At 53.4% G+C, this 27,775-nt stretch overlaps 2 protein-coding genes across 3 annotated transcripts in view; one reads left to right on the top strand and one right to left on the bottom strand.

The window, feature by feature from the left end:
- The window catches only part of ZSWIM9 (zinc finger SWIM-type containing 9), a 181,946-nt gene that overhangs the window by 38,197 nt on the left and 115,974 nt on the right, over nucleotides 1–27,775 (bottom strand). The window lies entirely within an intron of this gene.
- ODAD1 (outer dynein arm docking complex subunit 1) lies at nucleotides 373–25,866 on the top strand. Of its 2 annotated transcripts, XM_053905554.1 has the most exons (16): nucleotides 373–498; nucleotides 1,063–1,119; nucleotides 1,467–1,565; nucleotides 2,742–2,841; nucleotides 3,011–3,200; nucleotides 13,978–14,100; nucleotides 14,448–14,561; nucleotides 17,947–18,014; nucleotides 20,549–20,736; nucleotides 20,843–20,977; nucleotides 21,676–21,758; nucleotides 21,881–22,049; nucleotides 23,825–23,994; nucleotides 24,107–24,210; nucleotides 24,533–24,611; nucleotides 24,702–25,866. In XM_053905554.1, exons 3-16 carry the CDS (start codon nucleotides 1,496–1,498, stop codon nucleotides 25,179–25,181), a joined length of 2,073 nt encoding a protein of 690 aa, XP_053761529.1. In that variant the 5' UTR covers nucleotides 373–498; nucleotides 1,063–1,119; nucleotides 1,467–1,495; the 3' UTR covers nucleotides 25,182–25,866. The 2 variants fall into 2 exon arrangements, with proteins under 2 accessions (XP_053761529.1, XP_053761528.1); XM_053905553.1 differs by lacking the exon at nucleotides 373–498 and having other exon boundaries at nucleotides 692–1,119.

The raw sequence follows: 27,775 nt of genomic DNA, 5'->3' as shown, positions 1-27,775 counted from the left end.
GGTGGCCCGAATAGCCCGAGGCCCCGCCCACTCCCGCCTCTCAGGGCGCGGACCCACAAGAAGTTTTTGGCGGCTTCGCTGGAGGCCGTTGGCCGCGCATGCGTAGTGAGTCACTGCAAGGACCTGCGTCGGTGGTGAACGTTCCTCCCTCTCTCCACTCCCGGCATCGGCACCGTCTTCCTGCTAATGACTCTTCAAACAACGTGGTCTTGACTTAAGACACGCATCTCTCGGGCCTCGTCCCGAAAGACCTGGGCCTAGCTCCAAAGCCTTCCAGACGTTTCCCTCCCAGTCCTGGCTCCATAGGGTCTTTCAGCTTCTGCCTCTCCCTTCCGATTTTAGTATATGTGCTGCCGAAGCGAGCACTGCCTCTCCCTTCCGAAAGCACAGCCCGCCGCTCACAGTCCCTCGCTGTCGGGAGGTGCCTTCCCACCGGGTCCCTTAACGAGTACTTCTAGCCACGCCCCTCGCAAGTCCGTGAAACTACGGCCTCGGCAGGTACCGGTGCCCCTCCCATCGGCAGCCCCCCCCCCATAGCCCCACCCCTCGCCACTCCCCGCAGCCCCTCCCTCCACAGGTAGCCGTGCTCCTCCCACAGGTTCCAACCCTCGCTGGCCCTGCCAGCCCCGCCCCTTACAGGTCTCCCTGCCGTCTCAAGCCCTGTAGCCCCGCCCCTCAAGGCACGCCCAGTTTCTCTTCTCAACGGCCCTCTGCCCCGCCCCTCGCAGGGCTCCCCGCCTCTCAGCCCTTCTGTTCACAGCCTGTTAGGTCTCCTGAGGTCTCCTGAGGTCTCCCGGCCGCCTCGGCCCCTCCTCTCCAACCTCCCCTCCCACGACCCCTCTTCCTCGGCGCTCCCTCCTCCCCAGCTCCCTACCCAGGCCCCTCCTCCTCAGTCTCCCCTCCCACGGCCCTACCTCCCCAACCTCCCCGCCTATGGCCCCTCCTCCCCAGCTCCCATCCCAGGCCCCTCCTCCCCAGCCTCCCCTCGCATGGCCACTCCTAGAGGCCTCCGTCCCACCCCCGTCGCGGTCCTCAGGCCTCATTGGCCCTTTATCTCCCCAGTAACCAGGCCACAACAGTGAGCTTGGAGAACCAAGGACAGGTCAGGCACTCCAGCAGGTAGGGACAGGGCTCGCTCCCCACAGCCGGCCGGGGTTTCCTTCTCCTCCGTGTCTCCTTCCCCCAAACAGCCACGCCTCAGAGATACCGAGAGCCCAGGGGACCTGCCCCCGTGCCAGAGTCAGAGTGGAAACACAAGACAGAGAATATGAGAGGTGGGAGGTCGGGAGGGATGTGGGGAGAGGCCTGAGAGGTGCTCCCCGACAACTCATTGGAGGCATTGAGACTCAAAGAGAGGCCAGAGTTGGTTCCGGGGTCACCTTCCAATTGCCTCGCGGTCCGTCCCCACCCTCCTTCCGGCGCCCTCCTGCTCTCTGTCTGAAGGGGTTCCTGTGTCACCCCTACAGGAGCCCCCCCCCCCCCACCTTTGGCCAAGATGTCTTTGGGACTCTCTGCAGGGAGCACCCGCTCCGAGGATGGAACCGAGGCCTTCCTGGAAGGAACGGGTAATTCAGACGCTCTTGGCTTGTTTTCCCACTCATTCCTCAGTTGTCCCAAGCTCTAGGTACTGTGCTGCGGGACACGGGGTGGGGGGTGGGGAGAAGCGGGGAGGCCTTCCAGGAGAGTCCTCTAGCGGGAAACACACATGCGTGGGAATGGAGGTGGAGCAGGGCAGATGGATAGGCCAAGCCTGGAGGGCTTCCTGCAGGAGGAGAAGTTTGTGTGGGGCTTGGAACTCCTCCCAGGAGTTACCGATGGGAGAAGGAAGGGATGAGCGTTTCAGCAGAGGGAACATGTGCCTAGAACAGGGTTTCTAAGCCTCCACACAGTTGACGCTTGGAGTCAGATCATTCTTTAGTCATGGCGGCTGTCCTGGGCATTGTAGGACATCCCTGACCTCTGTTACATGCCAGGAGCAGCCTGTCCCACCCCGTCCCCACATCCTGACAATCAGCAGTGTCTCCAGACATTGCCAACTGTCCTTGCGCGCAGAATCACTGGTTGAGAACCACTGGGCCTTGGGAGGTGGGGAGCTAGCTGGTGGCCCAGACTGGAGAGGTGGTTAGGCTCAGGTCATATGGGGCCTTGAACCCCGGGCCCAGGACCTGCGGCTTTGTTCTCAGGCCCTGGAACTCCGTTCTGGGTGTAGAAAGACCTTCCGGAATTGTGAAGGGAGGCCCGGAGGCTGGGGAGGAGGCTGGGGTGATGGTCCCGGCAGGACAAGACGAGGCCTGAGCTTGGAGGATGGGCTGCGAGTGAGGAGGCCAGAGGACAGGACCGAGGACTGCTGGGCTACGGGGGCTGAAGGGGCGAGGGGGAACAAGACTGCGGTCCCCAGATCTTGGCCGCAAGTTCCAGATCCTCTGTGGCCGGCGCCTGAGGACCCTGAGGCCTTCCGGGAGCGCCCTCTAGTGGGGAGGCGGAAGTGTGTCCAAACCGGGAGTAGACGTGGGTTTGGGGGGAAAATCCCCCCCCCCCGAGGTCAGCTTGGGGTCCGGGAGTACCAAGGGGGTGAGGTAGGCGTGAGGGATACAGGAACTGGGGTGCAGGGCTAGAGGGGTGTTGGGGACTGGGTGGGCCTTTCGGCTGCAGTCTGTGGGAGCCGGAGTTCCCAGGTCCTGGAGAGGAAGGGGCTGGGGCCGGGATCTCTACTGAGCCCAGTTGGCGGGTCCTGCCCTCAGCGGATTGGGAGCTGAGCCGACTGCGACGGCAGTGCAAAGTGATGGAGGGAGAGAGGCGGGCTTACAGCAAGGAAGTCCACCAGCGCATCAACAAGCAACTGTGAGCCCCCTGCCTGGACCCGGAGCTTGGGGAGCGAGGGGGCTCTGAAAGGGGTTGGGGGCCCGCCTCCTGGGTCCCAGAGGGGCAGGGGCAGGCCCGGTGTCTGGCCGTTAGTGATTCTGAGACTCTGCCCCTTGCTGGCTTGCTCTCCACCTCCCGGCCTGGGCAGTGAGGAGATCCAGCGCCTGGAGGGGGTGCGGGATAACCTTCAGGTGCAGATCCGCGTGGCCCAGAGCCAGGTCAAGCGGCTGCGGGACAGCGAGAGGCTGGAGAACACTGGTCATCTGCTGAAGTGTCGGGTCCGGGTGCAGGCCGAGGTCAAGGAGCTACAGGAACAGACCAGAGCCCTGGACAAGCAGGTGGGTTCGGACGCCAGCCTCTGTGGATCGGAACTGCTCTGAGCCTTGGCTTCCTGGTCTGAAAATGGGCCCATTTGAAATCATGCCCGTGGCTGAGTTATATTCAGACTTCAATAGGAATGCAGGTGTTTTGTGCTTAGCACAGCCCCACACACCCCAAAACGGAGCTGGTGCGGTTAAAGGGGAAAGAAAGTCTCACCTCCTGACGTCAGCAAAACCTGCACTGGAGTCCTGGCCCTGCCGCGTCAGAGCTGTGTGACCACGGGCAGCTCTTCGACCTCTCTGGGCCCTAGTTTTTGCATCTGCAAAAAGGGGACGTTGGTAACCCAGCCGTGTCTACCTGGGTCTCTAATCCCACCTGCCCCAAGACCTTGACCTGGGACACAGCGTGACTTTTCTAGGGCAGGGTTCTTCCGGGTTTCTATGACCATCACTCCTGAGGCAGTTCACACGCCTGTGGATGTAAACACACACGTATTTGGGAAACAAAAGTTTTCACCAGGGAATAGTTTGTTCTTTTTTTTTCCCCCCCCGGGTGGGATTCATTCTGCTATTTTCTGTTCTATTCTTCATTAAAAAGAAAAAGTTGCTTCCCTAGACCAAATGATTTCCTGCACACGATTGGATCACAAACAGGAGTTTGAAGGTTGCTTATCTTGGTGGTCTGTATTACTTTCCTATTTGTGCTGTAACGGATTACTACAGACTTGGTGGGTTAAAATAATGCAAATTAGTTTTCTTACAGTGCTGGAGGACAGAAGGCCAAAATGGGTCTCCCTGGGCTAAATTCAGGGTATCAGCAGACAGCCTTTCTTCTGAAGAGACAGAGTGTGAGTAGGGGAGGGGCAGCGAGAGAGGGAGACACAGAATCCGAAGCGGGCTCCAGGCTCTGAGCTGTCACAACAGAGCCCGACGCAGGGCTTGAACTCACGAATCGTGAGATCGTGACCTGAGCCGAGACTGGACGCTTAACTGACTGAGCCACCCAGGCGCCCCCTCCCCCCCCGCAAATAAAATCTTTAAAAAGAAAAAGAGTTTCAGGAGAACAGAAAAGAGAATAGGACAGAGATAATGTGTGGTAAGATGATATCTGAGAATTTTCCAGAGTCCCTGAAAGAACGAATCCACAGATTCAAGGACACCTTAGAGTCCAGAACAGGATGAATAAAAAATCCACTTATATAGAACATAGGGAAATTTGAGAATATAAAAGTAGCCATAAAATAAGGAACCACAACAAAATGGATTGTTTAAAAGAAATACTGGGAGTCAGAAGATAGGTTATACCCTCACTGTTCTGGGAGGGAAAGCTGTCAACTAAGAATCTTATGCCCAATGAAAATGTCATCCATGAACGAGAAAGAATAGACATTTTCTGGCAAAAAAAAAAAAAAAAAATATATATATATATAGATAGATAGATAGATAGATAGATAGGCTTAGACATAGTTTTTCTCAAACTATCTGTGTTAATGAACTGACTTTTAAAACTTCCAATCTACTACCAACGGCTACCTGTATAAGGCTTTTGCCTTGACACTTGCACTCAGAATAGCCTCAAAACACAGTTTCTGATGCTTGCTTACATTCTGTCTCTCATTTTCTGAGCCTGTCACATCAGAGACTGATGACAGACAGCCCTTGGACTTGCACTAGTTTATAACGCTCAGCGGTCTGTGTAGAAATAAAAAAAACTAGGGACACCTGGATGGCTCAGTTTGCGAAGCATCTGACTTCAGCTCAGGTCATGATCTTGCAATTCGTGAGTTCGAGCCCCACGTCGGGCTCTGTGCTGACGGCTCAGCCTGCTTCAGATTCCGTGTCTCTCTCTTTCTGTGCCCCCCCCCTCTCAAAAGTAAATAAACATTAAAAAAAAAAAAGCTGATAAAATTCAGCATCCATCCATGCTAGAAACTCTTAGAAGGTGACAAGGAATAAAAGGAAATTTCCTGAGTTGGCAAAGGACAACTATAAAACATCTATAGAAAATATCATATTTGATAGCAAAACATGAAAAAAAATTATCTTTGAGATCAGTAACAATATAAGGATGTCACCTAGCACCACTTCCATTTAATATTGTACTGGAGGTTCTATCTGGTGCAGTGGGGCCAAGAAAAAAAAAAAAACAACATTGGAGAGGAAAAAATGAAATTGTCATTGTTTGTAGATGACGTATTTGTGTACAGAGAAGATCCAGAAGACTCTAACACTAACTTTTTTTGTAATTAACAAGCTATTTTAACAATGTGGTTGGATACAGAATTAATGTTCCAAGTTAATGATATTTCCCTGTATTAGCAGCAACTATGATAAAATAAAAGAAGAAAACACGCACTTATAATAAGCCACAGAAGTACCTGAGAAGAAATCTAACAAAAGTGTGCCAGCCCTCTATGGAGTAAATTGTAAAATTTTATTGAGGGATATTAAAGAACAGCTTAATAAATATAGAGATCTATCCATGGATTGGAAGAGTTAGTGCCCTAAAATGCCAGGTCTCCAAAATAATTTATAGTTTCAATGTAATCCCAACCAAAGCACGGAAAGTCTTTTTTCAATGGACGAAATTGACAAGCAGATTCTAAGGTTTCTATGGCAGTCAATGGACGAGATGACATTGACAGAGACTGACTTAAAAGAAGAAGAACAATGCGAAAGGATGTGCTTTCTCACTTCTCAAGATCTAGTATAAAATTCTTGTAATTGATGCAGGGCTAATCAAATGGATCAATGGGACAGAGGAGAGAGCCCTGTAAGAGACCAATGCACATGTGGACATCTGATGCACAACTTTGGGACACGGGAAAAGAGGGCTTTGATAACGGTGCTGTGAAAACTGGATGTTCATACTGTAAGATGAAAGAGAGGCCCTTATCTCTCCTCCAACCCCCATAACTAATTCCAGACGGATCAGATCTAACCGTGTGAAGGTAGGGAAGGATTTCTTAAATTAGTTATAGAAATCTCTACTTCTAAAGAAAAAGACTGTTACTTCCGGTGACTTTAAAGCTAATGACTTTTGTTGAAAGAAACATAGAGTGTGCCAAGAAGGTCGTGGAATGGAAAGTTATTTGCAACGCATGTAGCTGACAAAGGACTATTATCAAGAACATATAAAGAACAACTACAAATCATTGAAGAGTCAGCCCAATAAAAAAAAAAAAATAGCCAAAGGATTTGGGCTGACATATCACAAAACAAGAGATTCAGATGTCCCAATAAATGTAGGAATGACTCACCACTCATTAGTAATCAGAGAAAGGCAAATGGAAATCGCAATGAGGTTCCATTAATCACTCACCAAATTTTCCAAACTCAGTGTCCGAAAATACCAAGTGTTGGGGAGTAAAGGAGCGGGTGGGGACATACATTGTCACACGTATTCTGAAAAGCCTTTCCCCCCATTATCTATTACCTTTAAAGATAGACCTACCCTGGGTTTCAGGGTCACACCCACTCGGCATGATCACCGGAAGCAGTCTCTCTGCTTCTTCTCACGACGGCATCAAACACATCTGCCTTGAGCATCCAGGGGCTGCTTCTCAGCACCTCCAGCTGGGTGATCCCACGCAAGCGGGTGGGTGATGCCCACCTTGGCAGAGGGAGGCATCACACCCAGGAGGAGTCATCTCTGTAACAGCTCATGAAGACAAAGCCTAAGTCTAAACCCCCCACTCAGTGATAAGAAAAACCCCACAGAGAAGCCAGACGTCTGCTCAGTCCTGGTCATGTAGGCTCTTGGGATCTATGAGCCCACTCGAAGTCCTTTTAGTCCAATGTAGTTCACCAATCAGGTCGTTTTTATAATAAACACCGTTGCCTGGGGACAGAGCTGGCATTCCATAGTTACCTTAACCCGGTATGTTTCCATGAAAACAGTGTCAGAAGAAGGTAAGCCAAACTCACCTTCTAAGGGAGAACAGGTTTAGACCTATTGTTAACTCTTCTTCCCACCCAGCAAGTGCGCTTCTGAGCATGTGCCCTGGAACCAGGATTCATGTAAAGAGATGTTGAAAGAAGCATGATCACGTATCGGCCAGCTCCAAACTGGAAATAACCCAAAGGTCCATCAGTATGTGAGTGAATAAATAAATTGTGGAATAGTCACATAATGAAATAGTATACAGCAACGAAAAATGAGTGAATCACAATTACAGCCACAAGGGTGAGTCTAACACACATTTGCAGGAAGCAAGACAAAGAACATACAGAGAGTGGGGCGCCTGGGTGGTTCCGTTGGCTAAGCGACCAACTCTTAGTTTCAGCTCAGGTCATGATCTCCCGGTTCATGGGATTGAGCCCCGCACTGTCAGTTCAGAGCCTGCTTGGGATTCTCTCTCTCCCTCTCTCGCTTCCCCTCCCCCACTCGCACTCTCTCTTTCAAAATAAATACACTTAAAACAGAGGAAAAAAAAAAACCCATACAGGTAGCATGATTTCATTCACATAAAATTCAAAATCAGGCCAAATGCAACTTTTGTTTTAAGGGTACGTACATGGGTGATAAAACCGTAAAGTAAAAACATGAATTTCACTTAAGGAAGTATGGTAAACAGAAGAGTGATCCCTGTAAGATGTCCACCTCCTAATCCTGGGAACCTGTGAGTATCTTACTTTACATGGCAGAAGAGACTTCGGATGTGATTGAGGATTTTGAGTTGGGGAGATTACCCTAGATTAAACCGGAATTCTCCCCCGGAGCTTCCAGAAGGAATTCAGCCTGGCTGACACCTTGATTTTCTGAAACCGGTGAAATTGATTTCGGACTTCTGACCTTCAGAACTGTAAGAAAAAAGGTCGTGGTGTTTTAAGCCAGTCCGTGTGTGGTACTTTGTTCCAGCAGTAATAGGAACTGACAGAGGGAGGGCAGTGGCACGTCTGAGAGGAAGGGGGGAGTGATGAGGGGGGGAGGATCTGCATTGCTGTCAGCATTCTGGTTCTCGACCTGGCAGGTGGTTCAAGGATGTTCAGTTAAAAATATGTATAATGAGTTGTACGTACATCATCTATGCCCTTTTCGGTGCACAGTGACTTTTTAAAAGTTTATTTATTTTTGAGACAGAGACAGAGAGAGGCAGAGAGAGAGATAGGGAGAGAGAGAGAATCCCAAGCAGGCTCCACACTGTCCGCTCAGAGCCCAATGTAGGGCTTGAATTCATGAACCGTGAAATCATGACCTGAGCCAAAACCAAGAGTTGGATGCTTAACCAACTAACCCACCCAAGCGGCCCCATAGTGACATTTTTTTAAAGAAAACAAAAAAAGATGTTAGCCATCGTAGACCTAAATGTAAAATCTAAAATTATAGAACTTTTAGGGGCACCTGGGTGGCTTAGTCAGTTAAGCATCCGACTTCAGCTCAGGTCATGATCTCATGGTTCGTGGGTTCGAGCCCCGCATCAGGCTCTGTGCTGACAGCTCAGAGCCTGGAGCCTGCTTCAGATTCTGTGTCTCCTTCTCTCTGCCCCTCCCCTGCTCACACTCTGTGAGTGTGTGTGTGTCTCTCTCTCAAAAATAAACATTAAAAATTTTTTTGAAACTATAAAACTTTTAGAAGGAAACAGGAGAAGAGCTTTGTGAGCTTGGCTTAGGCAAAGATTTCTTTCTTTCTTTCTTTCTTTCTTTCTTTCTCCTTTTTTTTTTTTTTTTTAAGCTTAGGCAAAGATTTCTTAGCTACATCACCAAAAGCATGATCCATAAAAGGACATATTGACAAACCGGACTCCATAAAATTTGAAAACTTCCCTTCAAAAGTTATTGTTAAGACAAGCTAACCCCTACAAGGGGAGAGAATATTTGTCACGTGTGCAGCTGATAAAGAACTTGTATCTACACTTTATCAAGGACTCTCAATAAGAAAACAGCGGATCCAATCAGGAAAAACTGGCGAAAGACTCGAACAGACACGTCACCAGAAAACATATAAGATGATAAGCACGTGGAAGAGGCTCAGTGGTGTTAGTCATTAAAGGAATGCAAATTAAAGTCACGAGAAACTTCTACACGCCATTTTAGAATGGCTAGAATTAAAAAGACTACCAAGTGTTGATGAGGGTGTGGAGGAACTGGAACTCTCACAGCCTGCTGGGCGGAATGTAAATGGCACCACCACTTTGGAAACCACTCTGGCAGTTCCTAAAAAACTAAATGTACCCTAACCATACGAATCAGACATTCTGCCTCCTAGGCATTTACCCAAGAGAAAACGAGGCATATGTTCGTTGGTACAAAGACTTGTACGCGAGTCTTCGTAACAGCTTTATCTGTAAAATTCAAGATGGAAACCACCCAAATGTCCACCAGAAGGTGAATGGATAAGGAAATTGTGGTACATCCATACAATGGAAAGCTACTCACCAATAAAAAGGAATGGGCTATTGATATACCCAACAAGGTGGATGAATTTCAGAATAACTGCTCGGAATGAAAGAAGCCAGACCCCTCCCCCTCACAAAGAGTATACACTATGAGAGTCCATTGAATGACTGACTGATTTTTCAGTAATTTCTATACCCAACGTGGGGCTCGAACTTACAAAGATCAAGTGTCTACTGACTGGGCCAGCCAGGCACCCCTATGACTTCCTTTACAAAACTCCTTAGTGACAGAAAACACATGGGTGACTGCCAGGGGGAGGGGACCGTAGGAAGCAAGTGCACAGAAGAATGACAAAGGGACACAAGGAAACTTTTGGGGGAGATATGTTCACTAATCTTGATTATGCCAGTCTTATCAAATTGTATACTTTAAATAGTGTAGTTTTTATGTTATTTATACTTCGATAAAGCTGTCAGAAAAGTTTCCTACCTCACACCGTATAAAAACGTAAGTTCTGGGGCACTTGGGCGGCTCAGTCGGTTGAGCATCTGACTCTTGATTTCCGCTCAGGTCATGATCCCAGGGTTGTGGGATCAAGCCTTGCATCAGACTCCATGCTGAGCATGGAACCTGCTTGAGACTTTCTCTCTCTCTCTCCCTCTCCCTCTCCCTCTCCCTCTCCCTCTCCCTCTCCCTCTCTCCTTCTGCCCATCTCCCCCACTCATGCTCTCTCTCTAAAATAAAACACACATAAATTCTAGTGTTATTAGAGACCCAAATGTGAAAAGCAAAATTTGAGGAGCGTGTTTTCTAATCTTGGGAGGAATTTCTGAAGCGAGTGGGTCCTAAACTTTCCTTGTGCCCAGAACCCTTAATTTCTGAGTAATATTTTTAGAACCTCTAACCTCCAACAGTCAGCGGTGTACCGTGAAACCAGCAGATAGGGAGGAAAAACGCCCTGATTTATATAGCCTTGGCCGATGTTCCTAACAAATACAGGTATCCCTTGCTGTTTGAAAATTGCGCGTTATACCGCTTTGCTTTTTCAGAAGACCTGTGTTAGTACCTGTTTTCGCTAAGCGAAAGACGACTGAGGAGGACTTGAACTTTTACCAGAAAAAAAAAAAAAGGCAAAAAAGAAAAAATAGCATTCAGCATTTGTGCCCCCCCAAGCTCCTTCCTGGGGACCATACGCAGCATGCCAGAGGTGTGAACTCGGTCTGTCGGCGTCTATGTTTTATCTTGGTTTATTTTGTGCATCTGTTAGCAAGGTGTGTCCTAAGGTATCAGAAAAGCCTAAGAGGTTATTTTTGGGGTCTCGGAATGCTATACGCTTTTTCCCGTACAAATTACTGGTAATTCCTTCTTCCCTTTCTGCCGTGTTGGCTTATAAAGGGTCTCATAGGAGCGCTCTACTTTCAGATGATGGGGAAACCTGTACTCTCGACTTGGCTGTGGTGAACACATCCTAAGGTGACCCCCAGTGAGTCACACGCTTGTGCAACGCCCTCCCCTTCAGTTGGGGGCAGAACCTGTGACTTGCTTCTGGCCAAGAAAATACAGCCTGAGGGGATGTCACTCCCTTCATTAGGTTATGCCATCTAAGACTGTCCCCTTGGGGCACCTGGGTGGCTCAGTCCGTTGAGTGTCTGACTTTGGCTCAGGTCATGATCTCGCAGGTCGTGGTGTTCGATCCCCGCATCGGGCTCTGTGCTGACAGCTCAGAGCCCGCTTTGGATCATCTGTCTCTGTCTCTCTCTCTCTCTCTCTGCCCCTCCCCTTCTCTCTCTCTCTCTCTCTTTCACACACACACACACACACACACACACACACACACACACAAATAAAAACATTCAATAATAATGAAAAAAAGACTGTCCCTTACTAGGGGCGTCTGGGTGGCTCAGTAGGCTAAGCATCTGACTTTGGCTCAGGTCATGATCTCAGGGCTCCTGAGTTCGAGCTCTGTGCTCGGGCTCTGTGCTGACAGCTCGGAGCCCGGAGCCTGCTTTGGATTCTGTGTCTCCCTCTCTCTCTGCCCCCTCCCACTCACGGTCTCTCTCTCTCAAAAATAAACATTCAAAACATTTTTAAACAAACCAGTGTTTTCATCCTAACAACCTAGAGACCATTTGAGAATACACAAGTAGAAAACAAAGTTGTATTTCATTCTTTTTTTTAAATGTTTATGCACTTTTTGAGAGACAGAGCATGAGTGGGGGGAGGGGCACAGAGAGAGGGAGACACAGAATCCGAAGCAGGCTCTAGGTTCTGAGCTGACAGCAGAGAGAGCCTGACTCAGGGCTCGAACCCGCAAACTGTGAGATCCTGACCTGAGCCGAAGTCGGATGCTTAACCGACTGAGCCACCCAGGTGTCCCCTGTGTTTCATTCTTAAAAACCACAATTACTTACCTGTGGGATGTTTGTGCCTTTGGGTCTTGGAGTCAGATTGGACTCACCACTCTTGCTCTGTGCTGACTTCTGTGCAGTACTTGGCTTTCTTTTCTTTTCTTTTCTTTTCTTTTCTTTTCTTTTCTTTTCTTTTCCTTTCCTTTCCTTTCCTTTCCTTTCCTTTCCTTTCCTTTCCTTTCCTTTCCTTTCCTTTCCTTTCCTTTCCTTCCTTTCCTTTCCTTCCTGCCTTCCTTCCTTCCTTCCTTTTTTCTTTCTTTCATTGAAAATTTGGGATAATTATAGATGCACGGCAATTGGAAGAAATAAGAAATAGAGGTTCGTTGTACACTTTGGCTAGTTTTCCCCACTGGTAACATTTCTGGATATTTGATTTATTTAAAAATGTTTATTCATTTATTTTTGTGCACGAGAGGGGCAGGGACAGAGAGGGAGAGGGAGAGAGAGAATCCCAAGCAGGCTCTGTGCTTTTGGTAGCCCCCCGACATGGGGCTTGATCTCCTGAACTACGAGACCACCACCTGAATCGAAATGAAGAGTTGGCCGCTTAACCAGCTGAGCCACCCAGGAACTGCCCCCCCCCCCCGCCCCCGTGGATGTTTGAAACTCAGTTTCACAAAGACATGACTCATCAAAAGGAACATAGCACTGTCTTATGTTGAACCTGTGAACTACCTTGAGCTTGTAGTTCATGCGGTGTCTGACCAATGTCAGCGTGCCTCCCTCAAAACTGAAAATATCAGGGCGCCTGGGTGGCTCAGTTGGTTGGGCGTCTGACTTTGGCTCCGGTCATGATCTCACAGTTCGTGGGTTCGAGCCCCACGTCGGGCTCTGTGCTGACAGCTTGGAGCCTGGAGCCTGCTTCGGAGTCTGTGCCTCCCTCTCTCTCTGTCCCTTCCCTGCTCGCACTCTGTCTCTTAAAAATGAATAAAAACGTAAAAAAAATTTTTTTTTTTTAACTAAAAAAACCCTGAAAATATCCCCATGGTTGCTTGCCCCTTTGAACTTGTTGCAGTGCTCGGGGGTGCCTGAGTGCATGAGTTCGTTTTCTAGGGGACGCGGTAACAAAGAACCACAAACTTTGGGTGGTTTAAATGACAGGAATTTGTTGTCCCATGTTGTGTAGGTTGGGGGCCCAAGATGGAAGTGTTGGAGGGTGGCGTTTTCCCTCTTGCACCTTCTAGGTCCAAATTTCCCCTTTGTATAACGACACCAGTCATACTGGATCGGGGCCCACCCTCATGACCTCATCTTGACTTGATTATCTCTGTAAAGAGCCTGTCTCCAAATCGGGTCACGTTCTGAGGTCCCGGGGATTAGCACTTAAACATAGGAATTTGGGGGGGGGGGCGGGACACCATCTAACCCATAAGGGTACACGAATTAGGAAACGCAGCCTTAAAGCAATTCCATTTATTCGTTTGATCTGCACGTTTTAGTGAGAACCTACTGTGTTAGGCACACGCCCAAAAAGACAGCATTCTGCCCTCAGGGAGCTTCCCATTTTATCGGGGAGACGGCGTGCCCCAAATGAGTAAAGATGAATATGGAAAATGAGGACAGGTTGGCAAAGGTTTCACACACAGCTACGCCCAGGGGAATCTCACGGCATCAGGGCTCATTCTCGTCATTGTCTCAGTCTCTTGTCTCCACTTTGTCTACTGGCCTCATCCTCCCAGGACCCTCCGTGTGCTGGGGACTTGGACAGCGGAAGTTCTAGAGCCCCGTCCGTCTACCGCATGCATGTCCCCCCCCCCCCCCCCCCAAATACCAGGAAGGGATTCGGGCCGGTTCCGCTTGGCTCACGTGTCCATCCCTAGGACGGTCACATGGACCGTAGGAACCTGGGTCATGTGGCTGGTAGGGCGGCTCGTTGTGTTTGGAACCACACGGAAAGGGGGGCCCGCCAGCAGAAGAAGGATAGAACAGATGGCTGGGGCCAGAAGGATGGCAGAGGGCGGCCACACGGCCACTCACCTCTCTTGGTGCCTCAGTCACTCCCACATTCAGCCATCAGACAGTTACTGTCATCCTCTCTCCTCCAGATCCAGGAGTGGGAGACCCGGATCTTTAACCACAGTAAGGATATCAAGGCCCCGGGACTCGTCCTGGATCAGAAAGTCAAGATCCGGCGAAGGATCAAGATCCTGGAAGACCAGTTGGACAGGGTGAGGGCCAGCCTCTTGGCTCTCTCCAGACCTGAGCTCTGGGGGTTGGGGGGGTGGGGAAACTGAGCATGGGGTCAAGTTCCAGAAATGGTGGACCAGATGCCCGGAGGGGGGCAGGCCTGAAATGCTGGGCTCCCTGAGAAGGATCAGGGGGCATCCTGAGGGATGGAGTGTCCCCAGGGAAAGGAGACTGATGCCTGGGTCCTTAGGGGAGCTGGGCAATGCTCTCAGGGTCCCCAAATAGGGAATGGGCCCCCGCACGTGACAAGCGCCCAGCCTTGGCCGAGTGTGGAAGAGGGAGGCAGGCGGGGCCTCAGACAGACTTTTGTACCCACCCCACCCCCCAGGTCACCTGTCGCTTTGACATCCAGCTGGTGCGGAATGCGGCCCTGCGGGAAGAGCTGGGTCTCCTGCGCATTGAGAGGAACCGCTATCTGAACATAGACCATAAGCTGCAGAAGGTCAGTGGCCTCGAAGGGCCAAGGAGCCCTCGGCCCAGCTGGGGTAGGGAGAGGATTCGACTCCAGCACTCTGGCCTCAAGTACGGAATCCACTGGAGCCATAGGTTGACTTCAGTCCAGAGGGAATGGGGGACCTCGAAACTGTTCCCGGACGCCTCTCGCAAAGAAAGCAGCCTCATTTCGAATTGCAGAAGCCAGGGATGTCATTTTGCATATTATCAGCCGGGGCAGTCCATGAGCGAGCAAGACCATTTCCGTTCTACGGGTATTTCTGTAATCTTCGATGGCCCTCGAGGAACCTTCTCTTTCTCCTCCACCTTTCCCTTCCCTGAAAAAATAGTGCAAAGAACTCTAGCCTTCCCCAAGATTGATAATTTGCCATATTCACACACATACACATGTTCTAATTTTTTTTTTTACTGAAAATAATCACAATTGCTGGACTTGGGAGAGCGCAGGGCAGACATTATGCCCCTAAGAACTTCCATGTGAATTTCCCGAGAATGAGACCATTTTCTTACCAAAACACAGGGCAGTTTTCCAAGTCAGGGACTTCAAAGTTATTACAATCCTAAACAGTCCCTATTTAAAGTTCTCTGATGGTCCCAGTGATGCTCTTTGCAGCCGATTTGATTTTCCGGCTCTAGGCTCCAAGCCAGGGCCCCACGTCGCATTTGGTTGTCCTGGCTCTGTTCATCTAGAACCATCCCTGGGCCCTTCTTTGTCTTCATGACTTTCACATTTTGGAGCCAAGTCTCCTCCGTGTGGGTTTGTCCGATCTTTCTTCACGATGAGATGCACCTTGCGCATTTTTGGCGGAACACCAGAGAAGTGATGCTGTGTCCTTGGTATGCAGTGGGTAGGAGGCACGTCGGTCCCTTAACTAGCGATGTCGACATTGATCCCTTGGTTAACCAGATTTCTCCCACGGACGTTTCCCTTTGTGATGAGTAAGTAGAGATTCTTGGAGACTAAGGAAATATCTTGGTCCCCGGCACATTTTTCACTCGGTTGTTTTGGCATCCATGAATGATTCTTGCCGGCATGATTATTACTGTCACAACGGCTGCCGAATGGTGACCCTTTTCTCGACCTCCGTCATCTCTCCTGCATTTATTAGTTAGCATTTTACTCAAGGAAGGGCCTCACATTCTCCGCTGTATATTTTGTGGGTTATCAGCAAGCTTTCGAGTATTCTTACAACATCGTTCATTAGGATGTTCAAATTGTCCCGGGTTTGGCTAGTGGGAGACCTTAAGCTGGCCTCTGTGTCCTTTTGATGGGCCCCATCGTTTTTGTTTTTGTTGTTTGTTTTAACATTTCCTTCTGGCACAGGAAGATAGTCCAGGTAATTTGCAGTTGTTCCGCCCCAACCCTGGAGTTAGCCGCTATGCTACTCCCGGGAGTCCTGGTTCCTTCTGGAAAGGAGGAGGTGTTGAGAAATGATGAGACAGCCACTGCCAGAGGGGCCTCAGTGACCCCGGGGCAATATTGCTTTGAGGCCCTTTTTCTGGAGAGAACTAGGGAACACACGCATATACTTTGTTGTTGTTCTTTAATTAAAACAATTTTTTTCTAAGAGAGAGAGGGAGAGAGCGCACTGAAGAGGGGGAGGGGCAGAGAGAGGGGGACGGAGGACCCGAAGCAGGCTCTGCAAGGAAAGCACAGAGCCCAGTGTGGGGCTTGAACTCACGGACCGTTGAGATTATGACCCGAGCTGAAGGCAGATACTTTTTTTTTTTTTTTTTTTTTAACGTTTATTTATTTTTGAGACAGAGAGAGACAGAGCATGAACGGGGGAGGGTCACAGAGAGAGGGAGACACAGAATCTGAAACAGGCTCCAGGCTCTGAGCTGTCAGCACAGAGCCCGACGTGGGGCTCGAACTCACAAACCGCGAGATCATGACCTGAGCTGAAGTCCGCCGCTTAACCGACTGAGCCGCCCAGGCGCCCCTGAAGGCAGATACTTAACCGACTGAGCCACCCAGGTGCCCCTTTTAAATTTTTTGAAAATGTGTATTTATTTATTAAAAAAAATTTTTTTAATGTTTATTTTTGAGAGAGAGGGAGCACAGAGCCCGACGTGGGGCTCAAACCCATGAACTGTGAGATCATGACCTGAGCCCAAGTCGGATGCTTAACTGACTGAGCCACCCAGGCTCCCCGATGTTGATTTTTGAGAGAGAGAGTACAAGGGGGGGAAGGGCAGAGAGAGAAAGAGACAACAGAATCTGAAGCAGGCTCCAGGCTCTGAGCTGTCAGCACAGAGCCCGACTCCTTCGTTTTGCCCTCTGAGGGTCCAGGGATCTGTCTCTCTATCCGGAATTATTGTATTCAGAAGGCACTTGAATTAATTCCCGGTTTTGGTGGGGGTTCTGTGTGCTTATGTTCTTTGTTTAAAGTGCTGGGTTCGGGACGCCTGGGGGCTCAATAGACTGAGCATCTGACTCTTGATTTTGGCTCAGGTCATGATGTCCCGGTTTGTGGGACTGAACCCCACATCGGGCTCTGTGCTGAGCCTGCTTAAGATGCTCTCTCTCTCTGCTCCTTCCGCGTTCGGGCTCCAAGCTGTCGGCAGGGAGCCCGACGCGGGTCTGGAACCCACGAACCGTGAGTTCATGAGCTGAGCCCAAGTCCGACGCTTAACAGACTCGGCCCCCCAGGCGCTCCCCCAAAACCTGTTTAAAGTATAGTTCGGTTCATTTGCTTCTGTTTTGTATTCTGGTTTACTTCTCCCCCTTCCTCCCGTCACTGTTGATTCGATATTCTTGATGAACATAGAAACCATTAACAGAGGTTCCCAAACCAAAAGTCTTCCAAAAGATACCCCAGAGAAACATCATTTCTAATTGCATTCAAATAATACGCATTATATCCGTGGGTAAATATATATATATATTATAATTATTAATATATAATTAATATATATTATAGATTATAGATTATATATAATATATAATATATATTATATATATTATATTTTATATATTATATATATTATATATATTTTATATTATATATATATATTTCCTCCTTCTCTCTCCTGAAAGGACCCTTTGTACCCATAATAACCGCCAAGACATTTCTTTGCAACTAGAAAATGGATGGGTGTGGTCACAGGAAATTCACGCACATTTCTGAACCCAACTTGGGTGGGTGTTCTTAGGAATGTTCTGGGGTGAGGGTTTCACGGCGAGAAGCCCTCTGAGCCAGCAGGCCAGCCCCGCGGCCACCAACGAGGAAGGTCCACGCATCTGGGAGGCGCACGAGTCCCGCTTCTTATTGCGGGGTGGGGTGTTGGGGGGGGGCGCGCCGGGCCTAAAAGAAGGCCCTACAGTGAGGAGGCCGTAAGAAAGACATCGGTTCTGTCTTGTCCTCTGGCAGGAAATCAGCGCCCTGCGACGCACGGTCAGCGCCCTAATGGTCTCTTCTGCGGCCGCCTACACCGTCAGGTAGGACCCCGCTTTGGCTCCCGCCTGGGGGCCGCGCTCATGCAGCACGCGCTTTGCGGTAGGCTGTGGCAGGCGGGTCGGAACTCCAGAAATAGACTGTCGCAACCTTTTTTTTTTTTAAAATAAGGTGCCCCCTTTCTCTCCTTCCAGTGATTTCCCAGTCCCTTGGGGCGAGGTCCCACTCGGGGGTATGGAGGAACCTCTTTGGCCCCAGTCCGTGAACGGCATTGTAGCACACGGGCTGTGGGGAGAGTGAACCCAGACGCTGCTTGCCCTGGCGCGGGTGGCCCCGGGGACAGCCACCTGGGAAGCGTTGCGGCATGAGAGTAATTAGATCATTAGATTGTTATGCTGAAAGGTAGGAGATCCTCTCAGGCCCCCTTCAGAATGAGTCACGTTGTGTGGAGTCCCGAAGTCCCCGCCTTTGTACATATTGGCCTGTGTCTGGGGGCTCCCGTGCTGGCTCCTGCCCCAGCCCTGCTTCTTTCTGAGCTTGGACCCCTTCTCTTGCTCCAAATGGTTTCCTACCTTCTTTATTTTATTTTATTTTATTTTATTTTATTTTATTTTATTTTATTTTATTTTATTTTTTACACTCTATTCTGTTTTGTTTTATTTATACAGGGGTGCCCGGGGAGCTCCGTCGTTAAGAGTCCGATTTCGGCTCAGGTCATGATCTTGCCATTTGTGGGTTCGAGCCCGGCCTCAGGCTCTGTGCCGACAGCTCAGATACTGGAGCCTGCTTCGGATTCTGTGTCTCCCTCTCTCTCTCTGCCTCTCCCCTGCTCATGCTCTCTCTCCCTCAAAAATAAATAAACGTTAAAAAAAATTTTTTTAAATGTTATTTATATATTCGGAGAGAGAGAGTGAGAGACAGAGCATGAGCAGGGGAGGAGCAGAGAGAGAGCAAAGCAGGTTCCAGGCTTTGAGCTGTCAGCACAGAGCCCAAGGTGGGGCTCGATCTTGTAAACCGTGAGATCAAGACCTGAACCGAAACCAAGAGTCGGACGCTTGACCGACTGAGTCACCCGGGCGCCCAGTTTCCTGCCTTCTCTTCAGGTAGGAATATTGTTTGTCCCTCATGACGTCTGCTTACTCATGGCACATGATTCCTCAGGACATCAATTATAGCCCAGATCGACCTTAATGGTTGCTGAGATTTCTTCCTTGCTTGGGGCCTCCGATGACACTCCTCTGGCAGATGGCCGAGGGCAGGCTAGCTGGGTACCAGGACAGGGTGGTCTCGTCGTATTGACGCTTCCCGTCAGACCTGCCAGTGGGTCCACCGCTTCCTTGCTGGATGACCCGGGGCCGGTCACATCCGCTCTCTGAGCCTGCTCCCCCCCCCCCCCCCCCCCCCGCGGTGACAGGACCCGTCATAATGGCGGCTACCTCACGGGGATGCTGTTGTAGAAAGAGGTCGGGAAGTCGGGATCCCTCTTCCCCGCCCCTCAGTTGGCATGGAACCCAAGGCACGGAAAGCGCCACGAGTCCCAATCCCCGAGAAGGGCTGCCACCAGCACCTGGAGATGGAGGTGTCACTGGGGGCTGGTGGCAGGGTGGGGTGAGGCCTCCCACCGAGGAGGGCTGACTTGAGAAGGCCTTGAAGGAATTTGAAAAGAACAAGAAGCTGGTGAGGGCGCCTGCGTGGCTCGCTCGGTTTAGCATCAGACTCCTGACGTCGGCTCAGGTCGCGATCTCACGGTTGATGAGTTCGAGCCCCGCATCCGGCTCTGTCGGCAGGGAGCCTGCTTAGGATTCTCTCTCTCTACCCCTCCCTCACTTGTGCGCAGGAGCTCGCTCTCTCAAAATAGATAAATAAACTAAAAAAAAAAAAGAAAAAGAAATAGAAGCTGGTGCTGGGGCTGGGGCTGGAGGCAACCAAAGTTGGCACAGGCGGGAAGGTGGGAAGGAGAATGGCCGGAGGGCAGGGACCTGCGGAGATGGGCCTGCTGTTCTCCCAACATAATGACCGGGTGATCTTTGACCCTGTGACGTGTGGGGCACTAGGAATTTCCGCTGCACTATGTGTAAAAGCTGAAAAGCTCAGTGACCGAGGCTTCCAGAGCGTCCCCGATATCCTGACACGCGGCTGATGTCATCTGTGTGTCCAACATGAGGCCCCGAATGGTCCGGGCCGCTATTTCCAATCACACGACCCCCGGACTCGGCCGACTGCCTTAACGCCTGGGGTCTAACCCTCCCGGGGCGGGAGCAGAATCTCTAATTGTGGCCTCCTGTCCCACGGCTCACACAATAATGCACAGCCCCCCCCCCCCCAGGACCCCGTGTGTGCTCCGCAGCACGGCCCCCTCCCCCCTCGTGGGCGAGGCCATCAGTCCCTTATGTGGCCCCGTCCCCGCCCTGGTTCCACCCCCGTCACCTGACTCCCTTGCGGGATCCTAGAAAGTGTTCTGCCTTTTTGTGACCTGGGGGGGGGGGGGGGACTGCCACCTGATTCTGCCCCATCCCTGGGACCCCAGGCTGCGCCGTCCTCCCTGACCCCTGGGCTCGCCCCCCCCCTCCCCCCCCAGGGAGGAGGCAAAGACCAAGCTGGGCCTGCTGCGGGAGAGGGCGGATAAGGAGGTGGCCCAGAACGACACGGAGCTGCAGACCCTGCAGCGGCACATAGCGCACCTGGACCAGTTCCACCACTTCCTCAAGCTCAAGAACGACGAGCGGCAGCTGGACCCCGCCGTCGTGGAGAAGCGCGAGAAGCGGGGTGAGACCGGGCCGCCGGCCGGGGGCGGGGGGGGGGAAGGGAGGAGGCGGACGGGGCTCAGGGGCTCCCGGCCCCTCCGCCGACCCCACCGCCCCAACTCCCGCAGCCCGGGAGGTGGCCGAAGGCCTCCGGAAGACGTCCCAGGAGAAGCTGGTGCTGCACTGCGAAGACGCCATGAACAAACTGTCCCAGCTGACTGGGGAGAGCGACCCGGACGTGCTGGTGGAGAGGTACCTGGAGAGTGAGTACGGGGCCGCGGCGGCGGCGGGCGGGCGTCCAGGCGCGGGATGGGCTCGGTCACCCGCATCGGGGGGCCTCCGCTTGGGCCCCGGGGGCTTCTGCACCTGCGATGCGGACGCGAGGCGTCAGGGACGCGCCACTCGCCCGGCTCCGTGCGCCCCCGTCTCTCTCCCTCCCCTGTCTCTTCCTTCTGCGCTGGTCCCCCTGGGGCCCCGGAACGCTCAGTCCCCTCGGGGTGTCTTTATTTCCGTTTGGTGTTTGTTTCTGGGCGTGTCTGTGTCCCCGTCCCCGCCGCCCCCCCCTTCGAGGGCCTGCCGGCCACTCTCCAGATCTGCCCTCGACCTCTGGGAGTCTCCCTCCGGTGCTTGTTGCTGTAGTCCCCCGGGGCCTGGGCTCGCTCGCGCGCTCTCTCTCTCTCTCCCCCTCTCTCCCCCCACCCCTGCTGCTTTCTCTGCCTCACTTCTCTCTTGCTCTGCGTTTCTCGGTATCTCTGGGTCTCTCTCTGGACTTGGCCGCCGTCTCTCTCACTCCGACTTGCTCTGCCTGCCTCTGTGCCCCTCCGTCTCTGCCTCCCTTGGCCTCTGCGTGTTTGTCTCTGCGTGGTCGTCCGCCCCGTCCCTTCCCCTGTCCCGCGGGTCCCTCCGCCTCCTGGATCCGCCTCTCCCGCCCCCTGGATCCGCCTCTCCCGCCTCTCGCCAGGGGAGGGGCGCAACTTCGCGGAGTTCACCTTCATCAACGAGCAGAACTCGGAACTGGAGCGCCTGCGGGAGGAGATCAAGGAGGTGAGGGAGGCCCCCCTGCCCCACTCCCTTCTCCCCTCCCCTCCGCCTCCTCCGCGCGCGCGCGACGCCCCCCCCCCCCACCCCGCCCCCGCTACCTCCGGCCGCGCGCTCCCGCCCCGCAGTTGCAGGAGACCTTGGCGAGCACCCGCCAGAGCGAGGATAAACTTCGCGAGCAACGAGACCAGCGGCGAAGGGCCCTGCAGCAGCGAACCGACGAGGTGCGCGCGGAGGCCGACCAGGTGGAGGCCCGCTTCCAGGACCTTCGGGGGCAGCTGGAGAAGCTCAAGGCCGGTGAGCGCCGGCCCCAGCTCCTTCACCTGGGAGGACGCGATGCGTGGCCGGCCCCGGGCTGGCCGCCTGGAGATGGGCCCGTCTGCCCACCCGGTGCCCCCCATCCACTCATCCATCCTGCCATCCTTCCGGGGTGCGGGGCCCAAGAGTCAGGCTGCCCCGGGTTTGAAGCCAGCGCCGTCATTTGGGTGCGGTTTCCTGGGCCTGAGCCCCTCTGGCAACTGGAATGGGCGGCCGCGCGTGGATTCCTGGGTTGTCACGAGAATTGGATGGGGTGACCGTCGGGAAGGGACAGAAGGTGGCCCTGGTGCCTCTGAGCAAGCAGGGGGGGCCACCTGTGGTCACAGTAGGAGATCCTCCTTTGCTCTGTGGTGACCATGACTGCTGCCCTGTGCTAGGTGAGGAGGCAGGGGTGGGGTGGAGGGGGGGCAGGGGTGGAGAGGAGACCAGCCTGGGCGCTGGGTGTTCCGCAGCCTTCAGAGGGGCTAGGGTGAAGGACGGACCCTCAGACGGGGTGGGAGCCTCGACCCCGCTTGGAATGCGGGGACGGTAATGTGCGAGGCCCGGCTGATGACCAAAAGGCGGGGTCCCTTGTTAAAAAAAAATGGTGCAGGGGCCTACAGCCGGCTGACATCTGCTCTGTGAAGGAGGGGGGGGGGGTGACCCATGGCTTCCTGGGAGCAGAAATGCTGGAGGCTGAGTTTGAGGGGTGAGTGTTTAACTGCAGAGCTGGGAGGGGTAGGTGCTCCCAGCACGTGGGGCTGAGGCCTGGAGGTGCTCCCAGGAATGTCGGCTCATTGTGTGGAGAGGGGATGTGAGGGTGTGGGTGGGAGGTGCAGGGTGGTGGATCCTGAAGAGATGCCAGGCTGGGGTACTGGGGAGCCATGGTAGGGCTGTGAGCAGGAGAGGCCATGGATGGGGAGGTTAGGAGAGGAGGAGGGAGAGAGGAGGGAAGGGAGCCCAGAAGTAGCAGACGGATGGGTAATGGGGGGGGGGGTGAAGCACACGGGGTCTGGCCTGGCGGGGGTAAGACCCCTCTATGAGACAGGGAATGTGGGAGAAAGAGTGGGTTTGGAGATGCCCCTGAAATTCAGAGTGAGCAGCGCGGGGGGACGTTCAGGGAGGGACCCCCGGGACCACGGGGACAAGGGGTAGAGACGCAGTGAGGTGAGGTGTGCCATGTGAGATTTGCGTCAAGGTCACGGGTGCCGCCTGATGTCACTAACAATAACCAGTCACAGCCGAACAATAGCTAGATGCAAGCGGGCCACGTGGGGGCCAACCATGACAGATGAGCACGGGTCGCGACAGTGGCCAGCGGGCCCGCCGGGGGCAGTGGTTAACGCAGTCGGGGCGGGGAGGGGGGCAATATTTAAAAAACACAGGAAACAGCCTCAGTGGTGGATCTCCCAGGGGAGCACCCCCCCCAGGGGAGCACCCGTGTGAGTACCTCTCTGGGGGAGCTCCTGAGGTGGGGGGGCGGTCACTGGGCAGGCTGGGAGTTGGGTGCTCCTGAGCTGCGTGAAGAAGTCTTTCAGCAGGTGGTGACTTTGTCCGCTTTCCCCTTGACCCCCCTCACTTTCTGAACCCCTGTGGTTCCTCGGGAGCCGGGTGGCCAGGCCCACAGTGTCGCTCTCGTGCCCTCTGAGCTCGGGCAAGTGGCTTTCCATCCCGGAGCCTGGCTTGGCATCTCCGTCGCTCCGGAGCAGCGGAGACCGGAGGGCAGGGAGAGGCAGGGCGTCGCATCCGTGACGGCCCGTCCCCTCCGACCTCAGGCATCCAGCAGCTCTTCACCAGGGCCCAGTGTGACAACACCATCATCAAGGACCTCCTGGGGGTCAAGACCCACATGAGAGACCGGGACATCGGCCTTTTCCTGGGCCTCATCGAGAAGCGGCTGGTTGATCTCTTGACGGTGCAGGCCTTCGTAGATGTCCGGGTGGAGGTGTGGGGGGTACTGTGTGGGCGGGTGGGCCGGGGTGGGGGTGACAGGGAGCCAGAAGCTTGGAGGCCAGGGCCTTGGGGGTGAGCCGACCACTGGCTTATCCACCCTCCAGACCCCCACCCCCTCCAGCTTGGCTAACGCTGCCCTCCTGGTTCTGGGCCAGAGCCCTGAGGATCTTCCAAAGAAGCTGGCCCCGCCGCAGCTCCCTGACAATCCGTGAGGCCTCTGGGCGGGAAGGAGGGGCAGGAGGAGGAGATTCCGTGGGGGCAGAGGCGACAGTGGGATGGAGGCTTTTGGGGGGGCTCCAGGATCCCGGAGGGCGGGTGCGGCTCTGGGGCGGAGTAGAAGGTGGGAGTGACCGCCTCGAGAGGGAGTAGGGGGCTGCTAAGGACGGAGCTGGCCCCAGGGAGACCAGAAAGGGCCAAGGGCGCTCGGGCTGGCCGGAGCAAGGCCTCTGGGTAGCGCAACGGGGAGCCCTTGGCCTCCTGTGGGGCTGAGTGTCCTCCCTGCCTCCCGCCCCCCCCACCCCCCACTTTAGGGACGACCTCCCAGGCTTCGAGGCCAAAGACGACTATCCGATGAGCAAGGAAGAGCTGCGCAGCCAAGTGACGCAGATGGTGAGGACGGGAGGCAGGTCCTCCCTCCCGGGGCAGGTCCTCAGCCCCCTGGTGGGGCCCTCATTCGCCCCCTCCCCTCCCCCCACACAGCTCGAGGCGCAGGAGCAGCAAGAGAAGGAATTAGCCGAGGCCTTGAGGAAGGTCAACAGCAACCTGAGCGTCCCCAGCCTCCCCAGCATCCAGAGGGTCAGCTCGGGCTCACCCCTGACGACCGCCAAGAGCCCCGGCGGGGTCCCCGGGTCCATCCTGAGCCAGAGGACTAGTGGCGTCCTGGCATCCAGTGGAGACCGCACCACGAGCACCAACGTCGGCCGCGTCGCCTTGGGAGACCCCGGCTCCAGCGCGGGCCGCGTGACCTTCGGTTCTGCCAGCGCCGTGGGGGCGCCCGTGTCCAGCCGGGGCTCGACTGGGGGCCGCGTGACCTTCAGAACGCCCAGCTCTAGTAGCTACCTGGGCTCCACCGGATACTTGAGGTCCAGCGGAGGCCAGGACAGCCCCGTGGGTGCGGAGAGCAGGGGCACCGAGTCAGAGTCAAGCGCAGGCCTCGGGACCAGCACCAGCAAAGACTAGCGGCCTGCACCCACCCCCCCTTGCCCTTGGCTCCCTGCAGGCCCTTCTCTGCCTTGAGATTTCCCCGCACCCTCCTGGTTCCAGGCCCTCTGTGAGTCTTTGCTCCGCATCTGTCTGCCCCTGCCCTTCCCGTCGTCCCTGTGCCCATCCCCTGGTTGTCGTCTCCTCAGCGATGTCTCCTGGTCCCTTTCTCTCTTTCCAAACCCCGCCCCCCCCATTTCCCTCCCCGTCCCCCCATTTTCCTGTCGTCTTGGCTTCCCATTCAGTGTGTGTTTCTGTCTCCTGTCCACATCTCTGCCCCCATCACTGCTGGTCCCCCGCCTCCCCCGTCCTGTGTCTGCTTCCCCGCTTCTAATTCCCTCTCCTGTCTCTACCTGCCGGGCTCTCCTTGTGCCTCATGACCCCGTCTCTGCAGCTCCTCGTTCCTCGCCCTCCCCCCAGAGCCCCCAGGACTGCCCCCCCCCCCCAGGACTGGGCAGCAGGGGAAGACTTGGAGGAAAGATGTCAGCATGAGCTGCGACCCTAGAAAATAAAGGTCAGAGCCTGTTACCCCAGCCCAGTTACAGGTGTATATGTGGGCGACCAGGCTGGACACATGGCAGTTCCCTTTACCTCTGGCCCAGGGGGAAATGTATGACCTTTGTCCCTACTCCCTGCAATTCATTCATTCTTATTTATTTATTTATTTATTTAATCTCTCTGTCTATTTATTTATTTTTGAGACCTCCACATTTCAGGCTCTACTGAGAACTGGGATGTATCAGTCAGGATGGGCTGGGTTATGCCGCAGTAACGAACACCCCCCCCCCCCCCCCCAGGATCTCAGTGGCCTGATACTGCAAAGGCTTATTACTTGCTGGTGTTCCTGGTCTTTTGTGGGTCCCCTAAGGGCTCTCCTCTGCGTCACCTTTGTGACCCAGGCCGGTGGCACAGCATCCGCCTGGAGCGTTGCTAATTCTTTGGCCCTGGGAAACAGAACGTGGTGAGGCTGACAAAGTTCTTACGGCTTCTGTCTGGATATGATCTGTGTCACTGGACTTGCATTTATTGACCCAAGCAGGTCATATCATGATGTGTGACTTCAAAAAAATTTTTTTTTCTTAATGTGTGTTAAGTTTTGAGAGACAGGGTTAGAGACAGAGAGGGAGAGAGAGAGAGAGAGAGCACGAGTGGGTGAGGGTTAGAGAGAGAGGGAGACACAGAATCGGAAGCAGGCTCCAGGCCCTGAGCTGTCAGCACAGAGCCCGATGTGGGGCTCTAACCCACGAGCTGTGAGATCGTGACCTGAGCCGAAGTCGGACGCTTAACCGACAGAGCCACCCAGGCGCCCCCGGTGATGTGGAACTTCAAAGAAGGGTGGGAAATGCAATCTGTCCATGTGTCTGGAAGGAGAGAGAAAGAAGAAATTTGTGGACAGCCCTAATGCCTGCCGCATGGCCCCAGAGATCGAGCAGACTGTCTCCCTTCCTGCTGGGGTTGGGGAGGTGGTTTGGGAAGGAGAGGGTTAGAACACCACGGGTCACTCTTTCTGGCCGTCGAGTCCTGCTGAATGCCCTGTCTGAATTTAATCTAAATCCAGACTGAAGATTAAAATTGGCATAGTTTCTCATTTGTTCAGATAATCCAGTCTTCCCCTCCCAACATCCTGCCCTATAACCTGGTGAGGCCTGCCCGTCGGTAAATATTTAACAACTCGGGGCACTGGGGGCTCAGTTGGTTGAGTGCCCAACTCTCGGATTTCGGCTCAGGTCATGATCTCATGGTTCGTGGGTCCGAGCCCCGCGATGGGCTCTGCATTGACGGTGAGGCTCCTGCTTGGGATTCTCTCTCTCCCTCTCTCTGCCCCTCTCTGCCCTCAAAATAAATCAACTTAGAACAAAGTGGAAGTTGCCTTCAAATTTTGACAGCAAAAAAGTAAATAAGTAAATAAATGCTAATACAGGAGACCCCATTTTTTCTCCTTTGCTTGATCACAGAGGTTTTCAGGAGCTTTTTGCTGCAAAGACTTATCTGGGACCTGGGTCTTGAGCTGGAAAAGAAGGTGTGGTTTCCCACTTTTTTTTTTTATGTGGAAGCTCTAAATGCCTTGGGCGGGGAGTTGGGGAGCAACGTTGGGGCACATCGGAGTTTGTCCTTGGCTTCAGTAATTGTCCAAAATGTGCCAGTTGGGGCACCTGGTTGGCTCAGTTTAATGGAGCATGCAGGGTTGTAGGTTCGAGCCCCATGTTGGGTGTAGCGATCACTTAAAAATCTCAAGAGAGGGGCGCCTGGGTGGCGCAGTCGGTTAAGCGTCCGACTTCAGCCAGGTCACGATCTCGCGGTCCGTGAGTTCGAGCCCCGCGTCAGGCTCTGGGCTAATGGCTCGGAGCCTGGAGCCTGTTTCCGATTCTGTGTCTCCCTCTCTCTGCCCCTCCCCCGTTCATGCTCTGTCTCTCTCTGTCCCAAAAAAAAAAAAAAAAAAATCTCAAGAGAACCACACACCAAAAAAAATCCCCCAGAACAGAATGTGCCAATCAACGTTGGCTTTGACTTTGCCCCGGGAGCATGAATGACCAGCTGCGTATTTCACCGGTGACATCCCTGAACTCGTGGAT

The sequence above is a fragment of the Panthera pardus genome, unplaced genomic scaffold, assembly GCF_024362965.1.
Source record: "Panthera pardus isolate Hobbes unplaced genomic scaffold, ASM2436296v1 HiC_scaffold_18, whole genome shotgun sequence".
Classification (NCBI taxonomy): domain Eukaryota; kingdom Metazoa; phylum Chordata; class Mammalia; order Carnivora; family Felidae; genus Panthera; species Panthera pardus.
Note: the sequence above shows the minus strand (reverse complement) of the source record. Positions and strands in the feature narration are given on the sequence as shown.

Excerpts from the sequence above, each read along its gene's own strand:
- ODAD1 (XM_053905554.1), top strand. The coding sequence starts at position 1,496 with ATGTCTTTGGGACTCTCTGCAGGGAGCACCCGCTCCGAGGATGGAACC. Across the intron at positions 1,566-2,741 it reads GGCCTTCCTGGAAGGAACGG|CGGATTGGGAGCTGAGCCGA; the intron begins GTAATTCAGACG and ends TCCTGCCCTCAG. Across the intron at positions 24,211-24,532 it reads CCGCAGCTCCCTGACAATCC|GGACGACCTCCCAGGCTTCG; the intron begins GTGAGGCCTCTG and ends CCCCCACTTTAG.